General features: G+C 35.9%; 1 protein-coding gene across 1 annotated transcript in view; it reads left to right on the top strand.

Moving 5' to 3' along the window:
* Positions 1 to 24,611, top strand: part of Calr (calreticulin) — a 201,124-nt gene that overhangs the window by 39,550 nt on the left and 136,963 nt on the right. The window contains exon 2 of the mRNA XM_089593647.1: positions 15,751 to 15,855. Coding sequence (XP_089449773.1) covers positions 15,751 to 15,855 — 105 coding nt within the window. The remainder of the gene's footprint in view (positions 1 to 15,750; positions 15,856 to 24,611) is intronic.

The following is a 24,611-nucleotide window of genomic DNA, read 5'->3' as shown; positions in this document are numbered from 1 at the left end:
TGGGAATTGTGGAGCTTTGGGGTGTAAGGGGATTGAATACATGTGGAAGAAAGTATATGTCCGTTTATTAGTGTCTCAAAGTGAGAGCAGTCGCGTGCGTGATCTAAGGTTCGGAGGCTGATCGGAGAGAGAGAGAGAGAGCGGGAGAGCTGATAACGCTCGAGCCCGCTGCCGAAAGGTGATCATCATACTCTGTATCCACTGCTCATGCGCCGTGAGAGGTGAGTCTTGAGCGCGAACTTACAAAGGCTCTAGATACTGTACGTCACACGTCCGAGGCCACGCGGTCATCGTCCTCGATGGCCATACTGGTTTGTGTGTGTGAGTATATTTGTGTTATGTTGTCTGTAAATTCTAAGTTATTTGTGTGTACATAATTGTTTTTGTTTGCGCTGCTCTCTGAACATTCTAATTGTATAATTATATTTTTTGTATAGTTATTATTTATTCAATTATTCCTTTTTATTTTTATTTATTTATTTATTTTTTTTATAATTTTATCATCCTTTTTTTTCTTTTTCTTTTTTTTTTTTTTTTTTTTCTAAATCTGTACGCATCTTATGCATAACCCTTTTTATTACATCGTCGACCTCAATAATCATCGCGGATTGGTTGTTAACTGAGCCGGTTGTCTTCTGCCTTCTGATCCTACCCGCTCGCCCAGTAGCACTTGTACCTCTTGTGCGTTAACCATGGCCCTCTGGGTTGACAAGTCTTGTAGTACCGAGTTGGTGTTTCCGCTGTTCCTCTTCTGTCCGCCTGTAATCATTCTAGAACTTTCGAGTATTATTGGATCCCCCCATTTTAAAAATCCAAAAGATTCGGCTGCCACTCCTAATGCTATTTCCGCTGCCATCAATGCGTGTTCCTTCCAATTTGAGAATTCCTCCTTTGTTTGTACTAACTCGTGTGCCCGTTAAAGTATATCCGCTAGCTTTGTACCTGTCTTTATCCTATCGTCAAGTCCGTGCTCCTGGTTGTCGAGCTCCTGTAGTCCGTCTCTTTTTATCACTGCTTCTATTAATTCCAATAACATACCTCCTTCAGTCCCTTTCACCTTCTGTATTATATCCTTCAAGTTTTGATTTGCGCCTTCAAGCTTCATTATGCGATTTTCACCTTCCTCTTGTCCTGGATCCAGTCTTGTATCCGATGCTTAAGCTATACAGTCTCTTGCTAAGCTGACTACCCCAGAATCCACCACCTTCAGTGTCTTGTGTTCGGTGTGTTCACACTGTATGTGGACTTTGTCCTTTCTCGTGGTGGTAAAGGCATGTTGGTTTATAGCGTGTTGACTTGTTCAAAATGTGCCCTTTAACTTGGCCAATATTATTGGACATTCTTCTGGTTTCTTCACTGCAATCCCCAATATGATACGTATTTCACAGGGGCAGTCCTCTTTGACCTCCTGTGTTGGCTCCATTTGTGTGCATATTCGTGTTCTTCCTAGTCTTTTACATAGTTTCATCACCTCTTGCGGTATTGGCGTAAATCTTCTCTCACTAACACTGCTCGCTATGTATTCGTATGTTGGCTGCAAGTATGCCACTAAATCCGTAGTATTTGAGCCATTTCGTTTCACTGGTAATGATGATATCCTAAGAAGGTCCGAATTTTCTTTCGTAACCAGTGGTATCCGTATGTAACATATTATTCTGCCATGGTCGTTATTTCTGAGATTTCTCCAATTTCCTCTTCTGTAGTTGTATTCTCTCTCACTGGAAACTGTAGATCTGGTCTCAGCTGCTCCGCCAAAACTTTTGCTTCCAAAATTGCTCTCAATGCCGCATCTGGTATTTGTGTCGTTCCCTGACTCGCCAAGTACATTATGTCCACCGTTGTTCCAAATTTTGTTATAAGTTTCTCGGCTAAGTGTTGAAATTCGCCCACCATTCCTGTAACTCTGTCATAATCGCTAAAGTATTCTGCAAACATTTTTAAACCTTCCTCCGTTATTCTCCCAGTTTTATCTTTAAACGTTTTTATATCCTGAAGGTATCGTTCATGGTTTCCATATGTTGTGACTCTAATTTGTTTCGTGAAGTACTTAGTTGTTTCCATTGTGTTAGTCGAGACTGCCTCTACTAACTTTTGTGTTTTCTCTTTTTCCGCGTCAGTCTTACCCCCCTGCAGCGCTTGCACCGTCTTGATTTGATCACCGATCTTTTGGCCTACTACTGTTCTATATGCCTCTTTTACTCTATCCAAGGCTCTTAAAACTTTTTCTGATATGTACTCTACTTGTTCTATACATTCGTGTTCCTTTTTCACCGTCACCCTGCACTTCCATTTTGTTTGCCTTTTCGCATCTAAAAACGAATTTACCTCCTCGACAACGTCATTTCAATCTACATACCATATCATTTTCCAAGTTGATGCGACCGCTTGGACTGGGCCCAAGCTCTCCACCAATATTCCAGGGTTTCTTTCAATTAACTCTATCTCTCCAGGTTGCTGTGTCTCCGGCATGGTTCCAGCCCTGAAACACAAGATTTGTATTCTTTTTTTTTGTTTATACAGTTAAATGGCTGCTGATCTCATATGTCGTCCGAAGGCCACGCTTACGAGAGAAGTACACTATTTTGGTCTTTTTGCCTCTGATATCTTGTTTTTTATTTGCTTCTTACTCTTATGTGATTTGTATTTGTTATCCTGCTTTGTTCCTCGAGTTTCCTATTATCTAAAAATTGGGTTTTTATAACGCATGCTTTCTTGATTTTATCCACGTGTGTGATTCTTGTTCCATTGCCACGTTTCATTTACACATTTTGGTTCTTGTAATTTATTCTTACGATTTCATATGGTCCTTTGTAGTAATCCTCATATTTCTTTCTCGGCTCATTAAAAACATAGACCATTTCTCCTTTCATGAAAAATCTTGTGTTCAATTTTTTGTCTTAATAATATTTGGACCTGTACTTGGCCTGAACTTGATTCATGGCTGCTATTGTCCTCAGCTGCGTCATTGTTTTTATTACGTCCTCTACATATTTATCATACGTTTGTTTATTCATTGTTTTCTTGAAGCTCGATGGGATTCTGGCTGGGTAGCCCAGCAATACTTGTTCAGGCGCCATCCCTGTTGCTGAATGTTTTGTCGAATTGTATGCGCACATGCACATGCCCAAATGATCGTCCCAAAAGTCGTCTTCATTTACGTACGCCTTTAAATATTCCGTTAATGTGTGATGCATTCGTTCTATTGCGCCGTTACTCTGTAGATGGGAGGCTGTTGTTCCCATTTTGTCTACTTTAAATACTCTTGCGAACTCTTCTAACAGTTTGTTTTGGATACGTGACCTGTCTGACAGCATTTCCTGCGGTGCCAAAGTATGCAATTACTCTGTTTAAAAGTGCTTTAACTGGTTCTAAAGAGGTCGATTTTTCACTGGTACAAAAATTATATATTTCGTGAGCCAGTCCTGAATGGACAATATGTGATTATTGCCATGTGCCGATGGTTTGTTTATTGGGCCATAAAAATCGATTGATATTTTTTCAAATGGCCAAGCTGGTGTATCCATTACAACTACAGCCTATTTTGTTCTTACTTTAACAGGTTTCTTATTTGGGCATGATTCACAACCTAACACGAACTGACGTACGTCGGGTCGCATATTTCGCCAGTAATAATCTTTCGCAATTTTGTTGTAAGTCTGGTTCATATCTCTGTGGCCTCCTACTGATGACTCGTGGTATACTTAAAGTACATTAAATCGTTGCTCCACTGGTGGTACTACTAAATTGTTCAAGTATAACACCGCCGATATTTTTGTATTTTTAAAGGTGTTTTCAAACTGCTCTGCGAAATAGTCCTACTGTAATACGCTTAGTATTGCTAGATCTCGTACAATACCTACTGACGTCAACTTGTTAAACAACATAAGCTGTTTTAAAGACGATATGCATTTCTTAATATTCGATTTTAATCCCGCACTGTCAAAGTGCTTTTTTACGTACAGTTGCATTACTGATACTTTTCTTGCTCTTGATAGAAAGACCTCGCTAACCCATCTATTGTCTTTATTCATGGCTGTTGGATTTATGTAACCTCTCTCGTGAAGCGCGTCTATGGCTTCTGTGTCCGGTATGTTTTCTGTTATTGTACAGAAGGCTAAGTTGTCAATGTAACTAAATGGGTGTTCGTTTATTTTCTTAAGCCTTCAGAATGGTGGTATATCGTTATCATCCTCTGGCTTCCAGGGTGGTTTTTGTACTGGTAGACGTGTCTGGCAAGCTCTGTACCTATCTCAACCTGGTATACTTATATTGATTTTGCCATCATCCGTGCTTTTGGCATTATCATCTGCCCCCATGTTCTCATTTAGTAACTCTTTTCCATTTTCAGTATCGCTAATTTCTTTTTTGTGGCTTTTATTGTTTACGTCGTCATCCTATATTTTTGGTGTTTTTTGTTCCGCTATTGGGCTTTGCTCATTCGTCAGTTCCGGTGAGGGTGGTGGCGGATCGCGCTTCTTTGGTATTCGTTTTTCTTTTGGCTCAAAATCCAACCCATCATTCGTCTCGTAATCTGTTTTGTTGTTTTCCTTTGTTTTCTTATTAACTCCACCCTTGATTTTTTGTCTCGTACATGAGAACTTGTTTTCTTCCCTTTTCCTCAATGTTGCTCTTCTCGCTCCTCGTACTATCTTACTGTCTTTATCACTTAAATTTTTGTATAATTCATCTATTGATTTAAAACGTCTTTGTCCTTTTTCGCAGAGCGCCTGATAGTGCTCCGGCTCATACCGCATGTGCTCATATTCATCTCCTTTTTTTCTAGTGTAGAGATAACACATTGGAGGTTCATCTCCATTTACGTAGTGCACACATATGTTCTTTTTGAACTCCTGAAAAAAGACAAAAACGCTCTCTCCGTCCCCAAACTCATAATCCTTGCTTTCACTTTTCTCTTCCTCACTTCTATCTTCCGTACTTACTGTTCCTTTTTTTTCTTTGTTTCGATCACCTTTTTTACTTGAATCACTGCTGCTATCTTTTACCTCCCATACATCTATTCTGACTCCTGGTTTTCCCTCTACCTCTCTTTTTCTGATGTCGACAAACTTGTTTTTTGAGTCTATCTGTCTTTTCTTGTAACATGCTGGGAAGGTCGTTCAGCTTTTTTAGATCATTTTCTGCAAAATTGTTGAACTGTTTTTGCCTTTCCTGTCGTGGATTTTCTGATTCTGTTTCTTCCCCGAACATTCGATCCTCCGAAGTACTACGATTTTTTGAGCTTCTCTCCTTTCTGTCGTCTCTCTCTTTCCCATGCTCTGATCCGTTCAAGCATATTTTAATTTCCTCCCAATTATTGTGTTTAACTTTTGTCCTTTTTTCCCAATTCACTATTATATTTTCTTCAGTCTGTGTGTTTCTTACAGGAGTGACCGAAAAGTTCTGTCTACTTCTGTTAAGAGTGTCGAGCTGCCTTAATCTTTTCTTCCTTTGCTTCCTTTTGCCTTGTTAAGTGGTCTATGACGATTTAAGGTGTGCTCGTTTTTTGTACCCCTTTTATTCAGCCCTTCTCTTTCTTTATGAGCCCCAATCTATTCTTTAGTGGCCCCTGTGATAAGATTTTCTCTTCAGTTTGTTGTTTCGCCTCAGCTTCTTCCTCCGAACACAATTCCACTTCAGTCTTTTTCTTCCTAGATTTTTATGTGATGAATCTAAATCTGATTCCACTACTACTTTCTTTAACTTATCGTCGATCCGTATTTTTGATTTTGCCCTAATTTTGAATATACGCCCTGGCGGGCCATCACTTACAACACCCTCTTTCTTCTCTTGAGTTCTACTCGTGGTAGTTCTGGGTTCTTTTCGCCCTCTTTTATGACTGGGTTTCTTGAAAGAGCATCTGGTGCGTTGTTTAAGATACTTGGTCGATAAATGATGTCGAAATCATAACCACGCAACTCTGCCTTTAATCTGTTAAACCGAATGACGGGTTTTTTGGACGTGTTAAAATGTTTCAACGGCTCGTGATCCGTAACCACCGTGAACTTCCTGCCATTCAGATAAGGTCTAAACTGTTCCTTTGCAAAAACTACTGCTAGCAACTTTTTATCATACGTTGGATATCTGAGTTCACTCGATAGCACCGTGACGCATATTCACACGGTTTGTCCTTACCTATCTCTCCCTGGCTAAGGATTGCCCTGATGGCATAATCCAACGCGTCTGTTGTTACAATGAACGGTTTACTTGAGTCCTGTGCTGTTAATACAGGTTCCGAACATAGTGCATCCACTAGTTTTTTAAAGGCCTTTTCCTCTTTTTCGCCCCATTTAAACTCCGTACTTTTCCTTGTCATTGTAGAGAATGGTCGCGCTATCTTTGCATAATCTTTTATGAATTTTCTGTAGTATCCCGTGAATCCAAGAAACTGATCAATTTTCCTTGTATTTGTCGGTCTTGGATATTCTTTTGCGGCTTCGATCTTCTTCGGGTCCGTCTTTATCTTACTATTTCCAACCACGTGACCAATAACTTTTGCTTCTTTCTTCAAAACCTGACATTTTTTTGGCTCTATGGTCATGTTTGCTTATGCCAGTCTTTCTATCAATTTTTGAAGCGTTTCTCGTGTTCTTCGGGAGTTGCTGCGAAGACCATGATGTCGTCCATGTATACTTCAATTTCTCGCCCTTGTAAATCGGCTAGAGCTAACGTTATCGCCCTCAGAAATGTATTTAGTGACTCTGAGCACCCCATTGACATACGTTTATATTGATAGTGCCCGTCGGGTCCCGAGAATGTAGTTTTATGCGCGTCCTCTTCTTGAATTTTAATTTGGTGGAATCCACTCTTTAAATCAACTACTGTGATGTACTTAGCGGCCTCTAAGTGCTCCAATATGTCGCTTTGAAAGGGTAGTGGGTAACAGCTTCCAACAGTTATTTCGTTCAGCTGTTTAAAATCTGTGACCAGTCGCCACCTCTTCTTGCCGTTTTGTCCTGGCAGTTATGGAACTATCCATATATTTGAGTTATATAGGGACTTTGACGGTTCTATTATATCCAAATCCATCAATTTTTGAATTTCTCTCCTAAAGTTTTTCTTCACCGCGGGCGTGTATCCATATCTTCTGACCACTACTGGCTTATTTGTTGTAGTCTCTATTTTGTGTTTAATTCAATGAGTTCTTTTTAACGGTTCCCCGTCCAACCCAAACACAAACGAATTCATCGATATTATATTTCTTACGTGCTGTAACTCTTCTTCGTTACAGCCCTCAGTGTCGATCAGTGTCATAATTTTTTTGATTCTATCTTCGACACTTTTTATATCATAGACTTTTTCCGCGTACGTGTCGATTTCTTTATCTCCATTTACGCGTTTATATCCCAATCGGTATTTTTTTTCCATTTCTTTTCCTTTTAATTTGTCTCCCTCGAGCAAGCCCACAAATGCAGTCTCTTCTTCTCTGGTGCCGTCCCCCACGTTGCCAGTTATTTCCCCTTTTCTTCACTTCTTCGCACTCTATTAGATCCACTTCCAGTACTATAATTCTCCTTTTTTTGTTTGAAAAATTCACGCATTCCGCATATATTTTACTTTTATTGTTAGTGCCGTAAAAGTCTCCAAAATGCACATAATCTCCCACATCTTAAAGTGGCACAAATCCGACTTGAATCTTTCTGAATTCTTTTCTGACTCTTTCATGTTTAACCTGCTTATATCTCGCTGCTATCTCGAAATATTCTGCCGTCTTCAGTGTGGTTTCCACACCACCCAGGCTAAGTGTATTTGTTTTTGCGCTTACCTCGCCATTGTATTTTATTCCTTGCCATTTTTTAAACATATTCCATCCAAGGATTCCGTCTACTTCGATCGGAAAATCTTGCGGGACTAAATGGAAAGTTCACTTCATACCGTGGATCATTGCGTCCACCGTGCCTTTTGTTTCACGTTCTTCATTAGGTACCTTAATTATTTTCACTTTGACATTCTCATCCAATGGCAAATTTTCTTTTATATAATCTTCTTTGAGTATCGAGATCTCAGCACCCGTTTTAGCATATCAATCTGATCTTTTATTTCGAAAATCCTCACTCTCCAGCGTTACTGTTGGCGGTCTACGTAATTAATTAGTACCGTTGTGTCTTCTTTCTTGTCCTCTTCCCATCGATATATTTTTATCTTTTAGATTTTTTCTACATTAGGCTCGATTTGTTGACAAGTATTAATTTTGTTTTTGTTCATTTCCTTTCCCACACCTCCGACTTTTTGGATTTTTCTTCTTTCTCTCCAATTTTTCCATCGTTTACTTTTCGTCCCTTACAATAGGTAGCCGTTTTTTCCTGATGTTCGATGTTGAAGGAGTATTTCGAGCATCGCTTTACTATGTCGTGCTACAATGAACTACACTCTTCTGCTTTGTGCTCAATTCGGCCACAATAATTACACTTATTTACCTCGTCTTCCCTTTTGTTTGATTCTTTTTTCCATCTCTTATATTTATTGCTGTCCACTCGAGGTAACTTCATAGCCATCATAAGGTAAAGTACCCAATTGTGGTCCCCTTACCCCAGTTAATGGTCCACATCTGAATTAACCATTAATAAATAATTGTTAATCAAGTTTAAAGCCTGTAAGTTAATAGTAAATCAAAACATAAGGCATTGAGCAAAGAATTAAATAAATTTTCTCCCGATTATCATAAAATTAGCATGTTTTTCAACGTATTTATAATCGTCATATGCAGTGCGTATAGCAAGTCGGTTAAGTTGTGCAGGTGTTAATGCGCTTTTCGTCAACTTTGAAATACAGGTTTAAAATTTTGTATTCTGTTTTGTGCAATGTTTTTCATATGAATCAAAAGCTTATAGTTTTAGGATTTGACATATTACCAATAAAAAATTGAAAAAATAGAATTTCATTAAAAATTTCGATGGTCCATCAAAAGGTGTCCTTATGATGAATGTACCCCAGTTTTTGGCCCGCAATTACAACGGTCCATAATTACCGGCCCTTTTGCTCAGTCCCACTGTTCAAGCGAAGTACCCCAATTGTGAGAGTGTATTTTTTTTTTAGTTTGCTGGTTACAATGATTTAATCGTCAGTAAATCAGTTTTAAAGTGCTACTGTAAGTATAATTTACCGTCTCAATCACACAATTGACTCAGTGATGATTGTTGTACGATTACTTAATATAAACAGATTCACATAACCCTACTTATGAAGAATTTGCTAATGCTTTTAAGTTTTCATTAAATTCAAGCCTTTATTGATGATAAAAGTTCAAAAGATGCATGCACTTTTTCAATTTTTCTTACTGTTTTTCACAGAGGTACTTATATTGTCAGACAGAAATGGATTCAAAAGATGTTATCAAAGGCTTTAGAGAAAAAATAAAAGTTATTGCAGAAAAAATAAAAAAAGAAGAAATTATTGAAACTAAAAGAGGTTTGATCGAAGAGAAAAAGAATATTGAAGATGATAAATTTAGATTTGAAATGAAACTTAAAGATATTCAAAAACAGATTAATGATTTGCAGTACGATATAAAATCTGATAGTTAATTTCCAAATGTATCACGAGAACTTCTTGTAACTGTATACTTAAGTGTTCATTTTTTAAAATTAAATCTAGGTATATTTTGTAACATAACAATTTTACTGTGATATCATAACTTTAATGAATATTTAAAATAAAAGGCTACAATAGTAAATATAAATTACTAAATCTTCATAAAAAGCTCATAATATACTTGCTCTGCGTAAATAATGCGAAAACACACAGCGGTCCAATAATTGGGGTACGCAAGGTCTTTGCCATGGAAATATGCATGGTCCAACAACTGGGGTACTTCGCCGTCTAGTCTCAAAAATATGGTCTTAAAAGTCATATTTTTAAAAGCTAATTATTAAATAAATGAGCAAAAATTTTAAGTAAATTTTGTAAAGTTTCATTCAAAAAGGCATTTAAAATGAATTAAACAAATAACTTTTGCATACTATCGGTGTTTTGTGTGTGTAACATTTATTATATTGCTGACCTCAACATTTAGGGGACCACAATTGGGTACTTTACCTTAACCTCGACTTTCAATGCCAATGTAATGGCCTTTGTTAGCGTTATGGGCCTATGCATTGAAACTTAGTGGTTGTACGGATTAAGGCCTAATATATATTGGGTCACTACCTCTTTTTAAATATTTTTCTTTATTTCCTGCCTTCACATTTCAGAAATTTCAAGGTTTGCTTCTTGAAGTCCCACGGCCCTGTTGAACAACTTTTGCATGCGATCTGAGTATTTTTCCACAGATTTCCTATCCCTTTGCCGTTCCGACCTAATTTATGCCATAACTGTCTCTGTGCTACTGATGGCCCCGTACTTCTCTCTAACCTCTTCGAGAAATTTTTCTATGGACTCAAACTGTGTGATTCTATCGTTTAAATGTGCTGCCGCTTGACTTATTGGGTCCCCTGTAAAATTGGTATTGTGGGGATTATTGTGCTCAATTCTTTAATTGAGTAATTTATATTCCTCTCATACTCCCGGTGATGCGGCAATCTTTGTGTAGGTCCACCTGTTGTTTGCTCCCACCTCTCCTGGTTATTTTTAAAATTTTCGAACTTCAGCATCGGTCTAGCTTTCCTTTTATCTCTGTTGTGGGATTCTTTTTTATTCTCTCCTTCCTCCCTTTCAGGCCATCTCCGGAGCAACTCTGTCTCCCTACTCCAATCAACAAGCTGATTTCCAGCGGGCCCCCTATCTGACTCATCCCCTTCCTCTCCACTATCATCACTACGCAGGGGCTCTATATATAATTCTCTATATACGTTTCCTCCAATTATCTGCTTAGGGCCCTCTTTTTTCTTATCTTTCAGCACGACCGTTTTCATGCCCTTAAAAATTTTTCCAATTTAGTCTTTTGTTTTTTTGTTCGACCTTTCTAATTCTTTGACAGCCTTGGGATCGTGGCAAAATTGTAACCACGAACTATCGTCTGTTACGACCTCCGCGTCTGCTAAGCGGTCCTCCGCCCCACCTACTTTTGTTATCAATTTTTCCCGACTGCATTTTTTTTTTGTTTGGTTGTTTTTTATTTGTTGTTTTTTTTTTTTGGTTTGTTTGGTTGTATTTGTTTGTTATGGGCCTATTTTCTAATTTGCTAAAATTTATCGCCCAGCAGTAATATTATTTACCGTTTATATAAATTTTATCTACCTGGACAGTATTGTTAGCAGTACGATCTAAAGCATTTCCGTGTCCGTAAACAAAATGTCCAAGGAAAAATAATGCTACCAAAAGGTGCGTGGTGTGGTGTTGTTTTGTGTTTTGGCTCTCCCTTGTCTTATTTCGTGACGGTGCCGGCCTCCTGGGTGGTTGCATTGCGCCTACGCTGGTATTTGACGCCTGCTCGTTTCCCGCGTGTATCGCCGCGTGTATCTTCTTAACAGTGTATTTTTCTTTTCTTGTTATTATCCACTGTTTCTTTTTTCAAATTTTTTTTTTTTTTTTTAATTCACTTTTCTTTTCACGAGAATTCTTTTCATTTCCACTTACACTTACACTGCACTATGGGTGCTTCCCGACGACGAAATAAAACGAAAAAAAAATTTTCTATCACTTTAACGTACACAACTCGCCACACGTCGAGCGCCAAAAATTGGGGGTTGGGTTATCTACAACCTCCTGTTACGTGGGAATTGTGAAGCTTGGGGGTGTAAGGGGATTGAATACACGTGGAAGAAAGTATATATCCGTTTATTAGTGCCTCAAAGCGAGAGCAGTCGCGTGCGTGGTGTTAGGTTCGGAGGCTGATCGGAGAGGAAGCTAGCGGAAGAGCTGATAACGCTCGGGCCCACCGCCGAAAGGTGATCATCATACTCTGTATCTACTGCTCATGCGCCGTGAGAGGTGAGTCTTGGGCGTGAACTTACAAAGGCTCTAGATACTGTACGTCACAATTACTTTATTCTTCTAGTTTTATCAAATTGTTTCTTCTTTCTTTTTGTTTCTGAATCTGTTTATGTACTTTGAAATGTTTGCTATTCCGATACTGCATTTTTTACATTTACCTTTTCTGTTTTTCCAGATTTTTTCCTTTTTACTAATTGTAGACTTCTTGTCCTCCATGTTATAGGGATTGGTATCTTTTTTTTTCTTTGATTTTTAGGGATGAGGTTTTAAATAGAAATAACACACTTGCTTTTTTGCAACGCTCAGTTGACAGGTGTGTTAACCTCTGCAGGTATTATATAAACAAAAAATAATGTAAAACAATGACTACTGTCTTAGTATTATAAAAGTAAAAAAATAACAGCAGATTACCTTATGTGAAACACTGAAAGAAATTTTAACGTATCGAAAAACTTACTCTTATGCAAGTAGAATCGGCAAAGTTAGCATTATTATGCTGTATTGTAAATTTATAGCTCACCACATGCACGAGCACACATCTTAAAACAAAAAATCTTGAAACACATTTAAATGTGTCATATTGTACATTTAAACTATTAATGTATTGAACGACTTATTCGCACTTACGTTTAATTTGCAAGAGCAACACTATTGCTCTGAGTTGTAATAGAATCATCAAGTTCATGCGCACATCGACATTTTAACCGCTGTACCATGACATGTATTCAACTACACATAGAATTACATATACGTGACTACAAGTGCGAAAATTCGAAAACCTTTTGTATGTAAAGCTTGAGTCGTAGATGTCCTTTGTCATTGATGTTGTAACTATAGGGAACTATATGTAGCACTTTGAATATTAACCGTTTTTTATAATTTTGTTCTGTATCAAAAACTTTGATGTCATCCTACTTAAAAGTATGACTATTATTCGTTTGATGCAGAAATACGATATCATTAACAATTGAAAACAGAATTTAACCATTGTAAAAGCGATTGATCTCCTCAGATTTTTAATTAAGTTCCAAAATATACATGTTTATTACTTGATCACATAAAGTTCTGTCTACTATCTCTAAAGCTTTTTTCAGAATCATAAAAGTCCCAAGTATCATCGACTTCACGCAAATCTTCTTAGATTCGAATTTAAAAAATTGCAATCTCGATATTATTCAAATCCAAAGGTAGTGAAAAATTTCATGATTGATAAAAAGGTTTCTCCTAACCCTCCAAGATCTTTATAAAATAAATTTTATTAACGTTTTCAAATATAATTTCCAAAATATTTTTTATTTTATCCAGCTAAGTAGTACATCGAATCAAATATCTTTTACAGAATACAATTTCCTGAGTGTTATCTTTGCCTCATGTATCAACCTTACTTAGTTATCAGTAAATTTAATAATTTGCATGATTAACCTTTCAGTTCAACCATTTCATAATGTCTGGAAGAACAGTTTAACATATCGGGTTTGGGAAAAAGTAATTTTGATTTTTTCCGCTTTGCAAAGCGAATCTATTCAAATAAATTTGAAATATTAATCAATGATATATTTGCCGTTTTCATTGATGACCTTTTGCCACTTTTCTGGTAAATCCATAATTCCGTCACTACAGAACTTCTAACGTTTCTGGGAAAAACACTGAAGCAAGTGATTTGAAGCCAAGCCTCTTTTGAAGCCAATTTTATACCACTAGAAGAATCCTGGCAGTGACCAAAACAGATGGTAGAGCTTATATTGAACAATTCCTTTCCAGTCCCACTCATTATCACATTCCTTGGCGTCAATACACGCTTTGCAACCGTCTGTGAAGCTTCTCTGGGCTTCAACCATGATCTTTTTCGCACAGGCGTGCTGTACATGATCCACTTTTATCACTCGTAATCATTTGGTTTAAAAATTTTTCAAGTTTGTTTTGTTTAAGCAGTGGTTCACAAATGGAAACTTAGTCCATGGAATTTTTCTCTGTTAATTCATGTGAACCTGAGTATCGAGCTTTCTTTGGTATCCAGCCGTATGTAAATGTTTCAAAACTATTTTATAGTCGATTTTTAGTTCCGTAGCTATGTCGCAAGACAAAATATGTCGGTCTACCTCGATTTTTTGAATAATTTCATCAACTTTTTTAACAATTGGCTGACGAGGGTGATGTTCATCTCTAACATCGAAATTCCCAAAACAAAATGAACAAACCAATATTGACACTGGCGTTCACTTAAGCTGTTATCACCATTAACACTACATAATATTTGATAAACCTGCGCTGCAATTTTTCTTTTTCGGAAGTAAAAAAGCAAAATATGACAAAGATAACCTTTTGGTATTTAAAAATCCAGATCTACTGTTGCAGTCCAAGATGTGTCACGTACAATAGCACAGTTATGCGTCTGTGCATCTTTTTGTTCTCGATTCTCTGTACTGGGTCAGTAAAGAAGAGATATATGTATATTAAGAGTTATATAGTAAGAGTATTTAAAAAACACGACTATGAAACTGAGGGCAGTCACAGAACCGAAGATGGAGAGGAAGGAAGACCTGTTCTTCAAACGAGACACTCGCTTTTTTCCTGAAATAATCACTTTATATATTATAGTTACAATTTGTATTGCCCTTCATATTGTTGATGTATAAAATTTTATTCTTGATATTGTAGGCTTAATAACAAAGTAAAATACTATTTTCACTGCAATGTTTCGTTCACTGGTGTGCTGACCTTTTCATTTTCATTTATCAAAACGAATAAATATACAAAGACCAATTTCTTAATGCTAATGACATATAAAACATTAAATAGAAAAACACAAAGTATCTTTTTCAAAGACCGTGAAAAAAATTGTTGATGTATCGAACAACTTTTTCTTACGTAAGTTAAATTGGAAAAGGCGTGAAATTCATAGTGTTTGTTAATGTATAGCTACACACAGACATAAACTTACACGAAGGTAAATAGTACAATGATCCGAGTTTCAAGTGCCGACATGTATACACACACACACACACTTACACAACAAAAAGCGTTTGGATAAAAAAAACCCTGTATAGGTATGGTACAAATTCTAAATGTCCTCTTTCTTATTTATATTCTAATCGTTAGATGTTACGATAGCAGATAAAGTTGTAGTGCCTCTACTGTTAGTATTCACCTTTCTGATGTAGTATAGTATTTAGATTCTACTTATCCCCATTGCTTTTACATATCCTTTATCCCTAATTTCTACATTTCTTGTTTTTTTTTCTCTAATCAGCATTATTTTCCCAAGTATTCGAGTCTTACGTGCGCCCCCCTGGCAAAGTTTCCTTCAAAAGACTCTCTCATTCCTTCTACTGGGTACTATTTATAAAGCGCTGTAAATGTCTGAAGCTTATTTCAGCTATCATCAAATTTTGTGGAAGGATCTTATTCCAAAATATCATGTAACTCATTGGCTAGGTTTTGGATTTTCTTGAAGCCCCTTGAGGTCCAGACATCACCAGAAGAATTCCACTATTCATTTTTTAAATTGGACGATTTTTTAAATAAACTTCCTTTCTAATGTAATTAAGTATATCAGAGCAAAGCAGTTTATTATTTCTAATGAAAACTTTAAATAGTTTAAGCCCAAAAAATAATAAAAAAATTTTAAACATCCAATATGACCATAAACATGACAACATAAATCTATTAAGCCAGACCAAATGAAATGCAATAGGCTAAATCGTTAACGTACAAATGACTTGCAATAATTTGAAACTCGAGTGATAAGCTTTATAGGCAGGAAAATATTCTATATTAAGTATGTATTGTACATGTAGATGTTTTTTGTATCCCTCATGTTATGACCAATTAAAATTTTAAGCTATTTTATAAGTACTGAGAACTAGTTTTTATTCTTTATAGATTCATGGGAAAATAATTGGATATATTCAGAACATAAAGGAATAGAATTTGGAAGATTCAATTTAAGCCATGGAGAATTCTGGAATGATCCCGAGGCTGATAAAGGTAAATATTTGTTTTAATAATCCAATGGCCCTCGTCTCCGCTGATTGCAAATCAGTCATTAAAACAACAAAATTTATGAATGATAAGAATTCATACGAATGATTATTATTCAATGTTTTTCAGTATAAAATCGTTAATTGAAAGACTTTTGAAAATAATAACTTAGTAGTTAAATAAAACTTCCTCTTATTTAATTTAATCAATATTAAATTTTATGATGACCCTTTTAATTCGAACACATATGCAGTGCTGTTATCTACGAAGATGTTGTTTACAATTGATAAAAATTTTCTGAATCTTACATTTTCTGATGTATTTTTCAATGTTTATTGGTATAAATATATACCTTCCTACACACATATAGTCGTGAGACGAGAATTTCGAGGGAGTGAAATTTGTTTCATTTAACTTTTGATATGTGTTAAGCGACTCAAAAAACCATAAAAATCATATACATTATGTGTAAGATTTGTATGTATTATAAAATTACACTTTACGGTAGTAAGTAGGCGATAAAGGGGGTAAAATTTCTTCAATATGACTTCTGACACGTGATCAGTGATTAAAAAAAAAAAGTACATACACATCATGTCGATGATTTTTTAATACCCTCAAATTACACTTAGAGGTAGAAAATAGGGAATAAAGGGGGTAGAATTTGTTTTTTTGGACTTTTGACATGTGATCAGCTACTCAAAAATCCATGAAAATGACATACATCTTGTTGAAATATGTTTTTATTTTTTTAAATGTAAATATTAACTTTATGTATACTTTGTATTTTCATACTATCTGAAACTTCAAACTCCCACCCTGCAAGTAAATAAAAGAATTTTACAAAAATCGGTTCACAGAAGTTGGCATTTTTTGTTAAATAAAAACCGCTTTTTCACTTCACTGTGCGCCACCGAGTGAGAGAAATTGTCCCCAGTGAGATTGCCAGAACGCACGGAGCAATTCTTTCAATCAATCAAGAAAAAGATTATTGACAGTGAACTGCCCAAATAAATCTGTGATTTGAGTGTATATTAGCTGGTGTGTAGTAATAAATTTTGTTTGGTGTTTTCACGTACAGTACAAGACTAAAAAAAATATATGTATTGTAACTGTGTCAACACAATATGTATAAGGAGAAATGCATGCTTTAACTTGAGTAAAGCTGAAGACACAAAAGTAATCTCGCAGAAGTGAAATATAAATATGAAAAAGTTCATCCAACCTGCCATTAATATTTATGTTTATTAAACACCGCGGTGTCATAAATAGATATATGCAAGATTTACTTGCATCTCTTGAAACTTCACATAAGTGAAAGGATTGAAATGTTGTATTGACATGGTCGCGATCCATGTTTTTATTTTTTCCAGTTTTATAGGATACGTGACAATATCAAAAAAAATTTATTACTGTACACCAGCATAATATACACTCAAATCACAGATTTATTTGGTCACTTCGTTCTCAATATTTTTATTTATTTATTTGTTTTATTTTTTCAAATAATTAAAAAAATCTCCTTGAAGCTCTATGCATTCTGGAGAACTCAGTGAGTAACTCAGTGATGCAACTGAAACAGGTGCATAACGAATACGTTATTTGAATATTTCACATGATTTTTTTTCTTAATACAACTAAAATCTTACATAAAACATTAATTAATTATTAGCCTTTCAAATTTTTTTGCAAATATGATATGAAATCATGAATTACTTGAAAAATTGTCGTAATTGAATTATCATAAAGTAGTACTTGCTTCTCGAAAACTGTCATCGATTTAAGAATCATGTTTAATCAAACCCATTGAAATGTCAGTGTTCTTGAACGAATGATATTCAATGCCCATACAGGTTTTTCAGTCATCAAACGGCTCTTTGTGCAGGTTCTTTTTTATAATTTTTTTCTTTGTCTTAATATTGATAGTATTAAAATATAGTATTTAAGCATGTGCACATATTTGACTGTTTTTGCGAATAATTAGTTCTATTCGATTCATACCAAGCTTGAGATGATTTTTGTCCGTTTCTTGTGATGGACTTAATCACACCCACTTAAAAATGATTTTTTTAAAATTGTACTTCAAATTGTTAAATTTACTGCTATATGATTTACTAGGATCCAAAGTGAATTACTAGGTGCAAAGTGTCTCAGTAAGAAAAACAGCAAACTTGACTCAAACACACGTAAATAAAAGTTATTTTTTAAAATTTTTTATCGTAGTTTAACCACAAATAATTATTTCGTAGCCAAAAAATTGATCTTAGTTAGATATACTTTTTACAGTCAAACTTCGATAATAAGTTAATAACATATATACCTGCATTATTTAATATGTTAGGTTATGAATAAAATAAGTATCCATAGTATCGACCCAGTATCAACGTCTGGCGTCATGTTACACCCGTGAAAAATGTAAATGAGATTAAGTTTGTTAATAGTATGATAGCTTATACCAATAACAGTTTGATAAGGATTATGAATATTAGCTACTACAGTGCGTAAAAAAACAATCTTATAAAAGATGAATCTGTTATTCATATCTAAATCTACATAAAGCCAAAGATTTGCTTTAAAGCATTAACGATCAAACAGTACTGGTAACTGATGACATGCATCAAGCGATTTTATATTTCATTTGACAAGTAAAAATAAAGTAGTGTACTGTTGTTCACAATCTATCAATTTGCTATGCAGCAGATACAAAAATCTATTGTCTACATGTTGTGACGTCGTTGTACATACGGTGTGTAAAAATTGTTTTCCTACGCATTTTACTATTTGCAAAAAACAAATAACTCTTATTTTTTCAATCTACAATACCTACAAGATCTTATCGCTTAAAATGCTCGGTCAAAACAGATAAAGAATTCAAAGATCATGCTAAAAACACGTCTTTTATTTTTATTTACAATTTTTTAACTATACAACGATGATCGTAAAAATAATTTATGCCATTTAAAGGCTAAGATAAACCCACTTTTAAGTATAACTATAACACATATAATTATTTTTTTCGACCGAGTTGTAAAGCCCAAAAAAAGCAGTCAAAATTTTGTGTTATGGACTGTGCCATGCTGCACCATTCAAGGCAAATCTCCAAAAATACGTTAAGTAGTTTCATAGCATTAACAAAGGTATTGAGATTAAAAGTCAATGACAAAAGAGTAATAGAAATCTTTATATTTCATGTTAAAAATAAGAAGTTAATTCAATAACCTAAAGAGCGGTGAAAGGAAAGCGAGCATGCGGCAACATTGGCAACTGTTTCGCATGGATAAATATACCTATATGCCTGCATGTACCTAAATCTGTTTTTTATTTTTTTTATTTTATTGCACCAATTACTTGTTGGTCTCTTTAAAAGTTAAACATCTTATTTTCTTCATGATATTACGTAGTGCAAAAAAATTGGACAAATTAATTATTTTTGCATACATTCAATTTTGATGTGATTCCTCCGTAAGGGTAGGTGTGAAATTAAACTTTTATAAATATTTAGCATCCAAAAACTGGTGTAGTGACGACAATGATAATGTTAATGATAACAATAAAAATAATTAAGAGTACCCTTGGCGGTAACCTCTGAAAGAGAATCCACCGACAGTTCCGATCTAGTGAAAGCCCGGGTGACTGGTGTTGGCCTCACAGATTTTGGAAGAGGGTACAAAGACGTCCAGAATGTAAGCGAGAAGACAACCTCCGATAAAAAAACACTAACAGAAGGGCTTCACATTCCTGCCCATCCATGGACGAGACAGGCTGCGAAGCACTAGAAGCGAATCAAGTGACGTCAGTGATGCAGGCTTTTTCAGCAATAACACCGAGATGGATCTGGAATATACCAGGAACTTGAGATACGAACTAATTATGGAGCAGACAAAGAAGAATATCGTATTCACAGAACTCGGGAAAAAATTAAAGATATAGTGGAAGCAGTAACGTACACGACGTACGCAAAAACAGCAATGACGATGAAAGAAGGTATGGAAATGGCGTTAAACCTTCTGCATAAGTTAAAGAATAGCCGTTAGGGGACAAGGAAGAAAATGAAAAATCTCCTAGAACAAACTGATGATAATCTAATGAGAAAGACGTACAGATCTAAAAAAAGGAAGAAAATCACACGCTCTGTTCAATCTAAATTCGTGAAAAGCGCGTAGACAGGCAAGTGGAACAGAAGTTCAGAAGCTTCGAAGGAGACTCTTAATTCCCCTTCTAAAAAAGGAAATAAGATACGGAAAAATCAAAAGCTTATACCCAAGATAAGAATCAATGGCAGTGACAGTGGCAAAAGAGATAATGCCAGAAAAAAGAGAAAATTCTCGTTGACGTCGTGGAAAGGCAGAGCTTTGCCAAAGTCCTAAAAAAGATGAGGACTAATTTTAAGTCGGAAAAAGCCGAAATCACAGTCAAAGGAGTCACTACGACTAAAAAAAGTGACCTTCTTCTCAAAGTTAAAGGAGTAAAGGACCGAAAGGCCCTGGTTAGCAGTATAGCTAAGACCGTTAAAAGGCTAGGATCCGTTAAGGGAGTTGGGTTGCAATCCACTTAACGATGAAAACATTTTTAAAAAAATATATGTTGTAAAGAAACATTGCGTGGATGTAGTCACCAAATTTGAGCACAATCGCGTCTACAAATTTCGAAAAAAAAAATTCATGAAGTGTCCCTTTTTCGTCGTCTTTATCATGGGCTCAAATGTAAGTTATGAAAAAAGTTGTAAAAAATACCTATTACTCTTGACACAGTGATGAGAATGTTTTGAAAAACTGATATGTCATTTATGACAACTTCATTCGTTTACGTGCAAAGTTTCAATAAAATCGCGTCTGTAGTTATGGAGATATTTGCACAAACGTAAACAAATTTTTTTCCTGCTTGAATGCTTCATTCATGTGGCAGACAAAGACGCACTGAGTACACTGTTTGCTGTCAGCTCGACTTTTTACGTGACGCGATAGTTTTTCACCAAATCACTTCTAGAAGCCGTTCTACTCAAAATTATGATCTCAAACTTGGTATAGGCCTTAATGAGACTTTATACTTTAATGATATACCATTAAAACCTCTAATTTCGAAAATTTATAGCACACTTTTATTAAAAGAAGATCAGATTGACTATACCGCTTACTCCTTATTTTTTATCTCTCATAGAGAAAGTATTTAGGCTATTTGATTAATACCATAAGAAACGAGATACCTTAAAGAATATTCTGTAATTTTTTTGAAGTATTTTATTTGAACGTTAACGAGTACTGGCGAGTCGAACACAAATGCATTTTCCGTAATCGAAAGGGCAGATATTTTTAGGCTAGGTTAGTACAGCAGACTTTAGCACGGTGCCTTATGAACATACAAGTGCTCCTCTTCACCTCCCCGCGGGAGCGACCCAACTCCCTTAAAGCAGATGAAAAAAGGGTAACGCTCGAAATTGGGGATCTCAATCCGATGACCGAGAAGGCTGTCGTCGAACTTGCGTTGAGTAAACTCCCTGGTCGTTTGCCACAGATAAGAACAGTGATGTTGCTAGAAGCAAATAAGGAAAAACAGAAGGTAGCTCTGGTGAACACTGTAGAGACCGATTCTAGAACTGTAGAAGAAACAACGTGGTTTTTAATAGGCTCTACAAGCTGCCAAATGAGGAGATGGGTTAAAGTCCTCAGATGCTGCTGGTGTATGGGGTATGAACACATGGCTTAAAACTGCAACAAGGAGAACCGGTCAAAACTATATTTTCAATGTGGCAGCTGCAATCACTATAAGAAAGATTGCAAGGAGGTAGCCCGATGTTTCGCTTGCGAAACAGAAGTTGAAAACATGGAGTTGGTAGCGGCAGCTGACCAGCATTTAGGAAGGCACTAAAAGGAGCCAAAAGTAAGGTGCTTACAAGACGCAGATAGAGTTTAAAAGGATGGAAGCTAGATGACCATTGCAGACCCAAGCTGCGCTGACTTACCCAAGCCATCAGAAAGGGGAAGCAACGGGAATCGATGTTCCCGGAAAGCCACGTTACTTGTCAACACTCCGTGGCTCCGGCTCGAAGTATGAATGCACAAGCGGATTCCGAGCCGGGTATCCCAGGAGATAGATCTTGTCAGTTTAGTCGGTATTCAGTCAATGTCGCTAAGGAAATCGTAGCGAGAAATAAGCATTTGTAGGCTGACTGCGAGTTCCATACAGGGACGAGGTTCGTACCCCATACTATCGTGCATCAAAGCATTCTGGACCTCGGATAAAAAAAATTAATAATAATTATAATAATGATAACAATAAAAATGATAATAATAATAATAATAACAATGTTAATTTTTTTTACTGCGTCAACACTTAACAAACAAAAAATTTTGACATGGTAAGGTAAAATGGGGTATTTGCTACGTGCACAAGCTGAAAAAGCGATCGCAGCAATACCTGTGCTAATATGTGAAACTAAACGATATGTTTGTCTTCTGCTAGCAGACTGCTAAGCATTACTATCATTAGAAAGTTATGTGTTTATACATCGACAACCATTCTAAGGGTTAAATTTTTAATAAAATTATGAGTAGTATGTACATATTTTACTCAGGCATGTTCACTAAAAAACGCAATGAAATACATTGGATACTGTGTATTTCTTAGAGTTTTTAGCTGGGGCCTGATCCTCTAAGCGTATCGCATGAACGTGTGTACATACTGTGTGAACACGCCGGTATAGGGCTAACGAAGCTCTCTGATTGGTCAGAGGAGGTCTGTGTTGACTACATTGCAAACTCATAAAACGTAGCACGTATCACACAGTACATGGACTTGTGTTGAAGTAATACTCAAGCGCTTATAGTGCTTGTAGTACAAATTTTGTCCTTAGTTATTCACATAGGATTGTACTACTTGAGACATTGTATAAGTTCATGATATAATAAACACAGAACCTTTCGTGTATCTATCGAGCTACTGTGTTCCTATAGGTATCAAGTACATATCGCGAATATTACCTTCTGCTGTGTCAGACCAAAAGTTCTCGTTTTTCCCTTGGTGGCGCTGCTTCAAAATTGTGCACGTAGCGAATAGTGGGACAGTTTTTTATGCAAAAAATATTAATTTCTTATTTTTAAAGTTCCATGAATGCTAATTCACCTAAATTTCTTTTTAAATTGAAAATGTAGGTCTTTACTTAAGAAAACAATCATTATTGACTGTGCTTATCATTATCCGTTTAATTAAATAAATTTTCAAATAAGTCGTGAAATCTGCATTAGTAGGACATAGTCTTTGAGAATTACTTCAATAGTAGGACACTGTATGTGGTAGTAGTGGGACAGTATACGAGTATGACAATGTTATTTGCATATGTAAGAACACAAGTTTTTATTTATAAGAGGTGAATTATCACTTTTGAAAGTATATAAATATTTAAAAAAATAGATTAATAGGGATTTCTCTTTTACATATATTTTTTTCAACGGTATCACAAAATCCCTACTTACTATGTCCGTTAATAATAAAGGAAATAATATTGTCTAATACAACATAAACTAAATTAATTATAATTATTAATAATACAAACTACGAAAATAATAATAGTGAGCACAAGTTTGAAATAAATATTAGTTTCTAAGGTCTTAAAATTTTTTTTTTTTTCTTTTTATATTGCTCTGCAATAAATGAACTTCACACGCACTTAATGCTTTTTCATTATCTTCTAGTTTAGATGAACATTTTTTTATTTCCTGTACTATTGATTGTTCGCAATCCGGTTTTCTTATTTCAATAGTATATTACGACCCAAGGCCAGAAAACTGAAGATCCCGGCCTGCGTGGTTATGATGGCCGAGGCGAAGCCGAGGCCCTCATACTGCAGGCCGGGGTCTTTAGTTTACTGGCCGTGGGTCGTATACGATTTTTCTTCATACCCCGGCCGAAAGTACGTTTGATACATTAATAATAACTAATAAATAGCATGTCTGGTTGATTGATAGTTGACGCTCTGACGCTCGAGTATATACGTATACGTTACTTTTTTGCTGTCTGCATCAGCGCCATCCACCGGGGATCTCTTGTAGCACATGTTGCTCATGTGTAGTCGATGCCCGCCCCGACTTTTGCAGGCCGAGGCCAGAGATAAGTAGGGAGATTGCCAGTGCCTATGTTAAAGAGTGTGCCGATGTTTCGGCGCTGATTTGAGCGCCAATCCATCGTGGCCAGCAGAGGAACCGTGCACATGTTTTCTATTGGCTGGCGGCTTGTAGGCTCGGCTCGCGGGGAGAGGTAAGGGGAGATCAGTGAGGGAGACATGAGAATCCAAATGTGTGCATCGGTGATGATGGAGGATGGAGATAGAGGAGAAGCTAAACCTATATGTATATGCATACAATGAGCTATATATCTATAGCTATAGTTGTAGACTGCTAATACGGAAAAGATGAGCTGCGCGTTTAAGTATTACTTTTCTCGCTTTTCCTCCCTGAAAGAAAGATAAGCTTTTTAAATGCAGTTGATCATTCGTTCAACTACAATAAACAAAACATAATTGTCAGGTTACTAACAATTTTTTTTTCATTTTTCAAAAAATGACAAGCTCAACGCAATTAGTATATTATTTTGCTTTATTAATAAACAAGCGCCTTTATTCCAATAATCCGGTGCGCTCAATAGTTCTTCACTTTTACGATAAGTGAAATTATTGAATAATATATGAAGGCATTCACCACAACGACACAGTAAGCTCAAATATTTTTTGTACTAAGTAATATTATTTACTAATATACTGAACACCTTTA

This window comes from Copidosoma floridanum, unplaced genomic scaffold (genome assembly GCF_036245765.1).
Source record: "Copidosoma floridanum isolate Cflo_tuat_1 unplaced genomic scaffold, Cflo_Japanese_pri ptg000020l, whole genome shotgun sequence".
NCBI classification, from domain to species: domain Eukaryota; kingdom Metazoa; phylum Arthropoda; class Insecta; order Hymenoptera; family Encyrtidae; genus Copidosoma; species Copidosoma floridanum.
The sequence above is the reverse complement of the archived record's forward strand: the minus strand, read 5'-3'. Positions and strand labels throughout refer to the sequence as shown.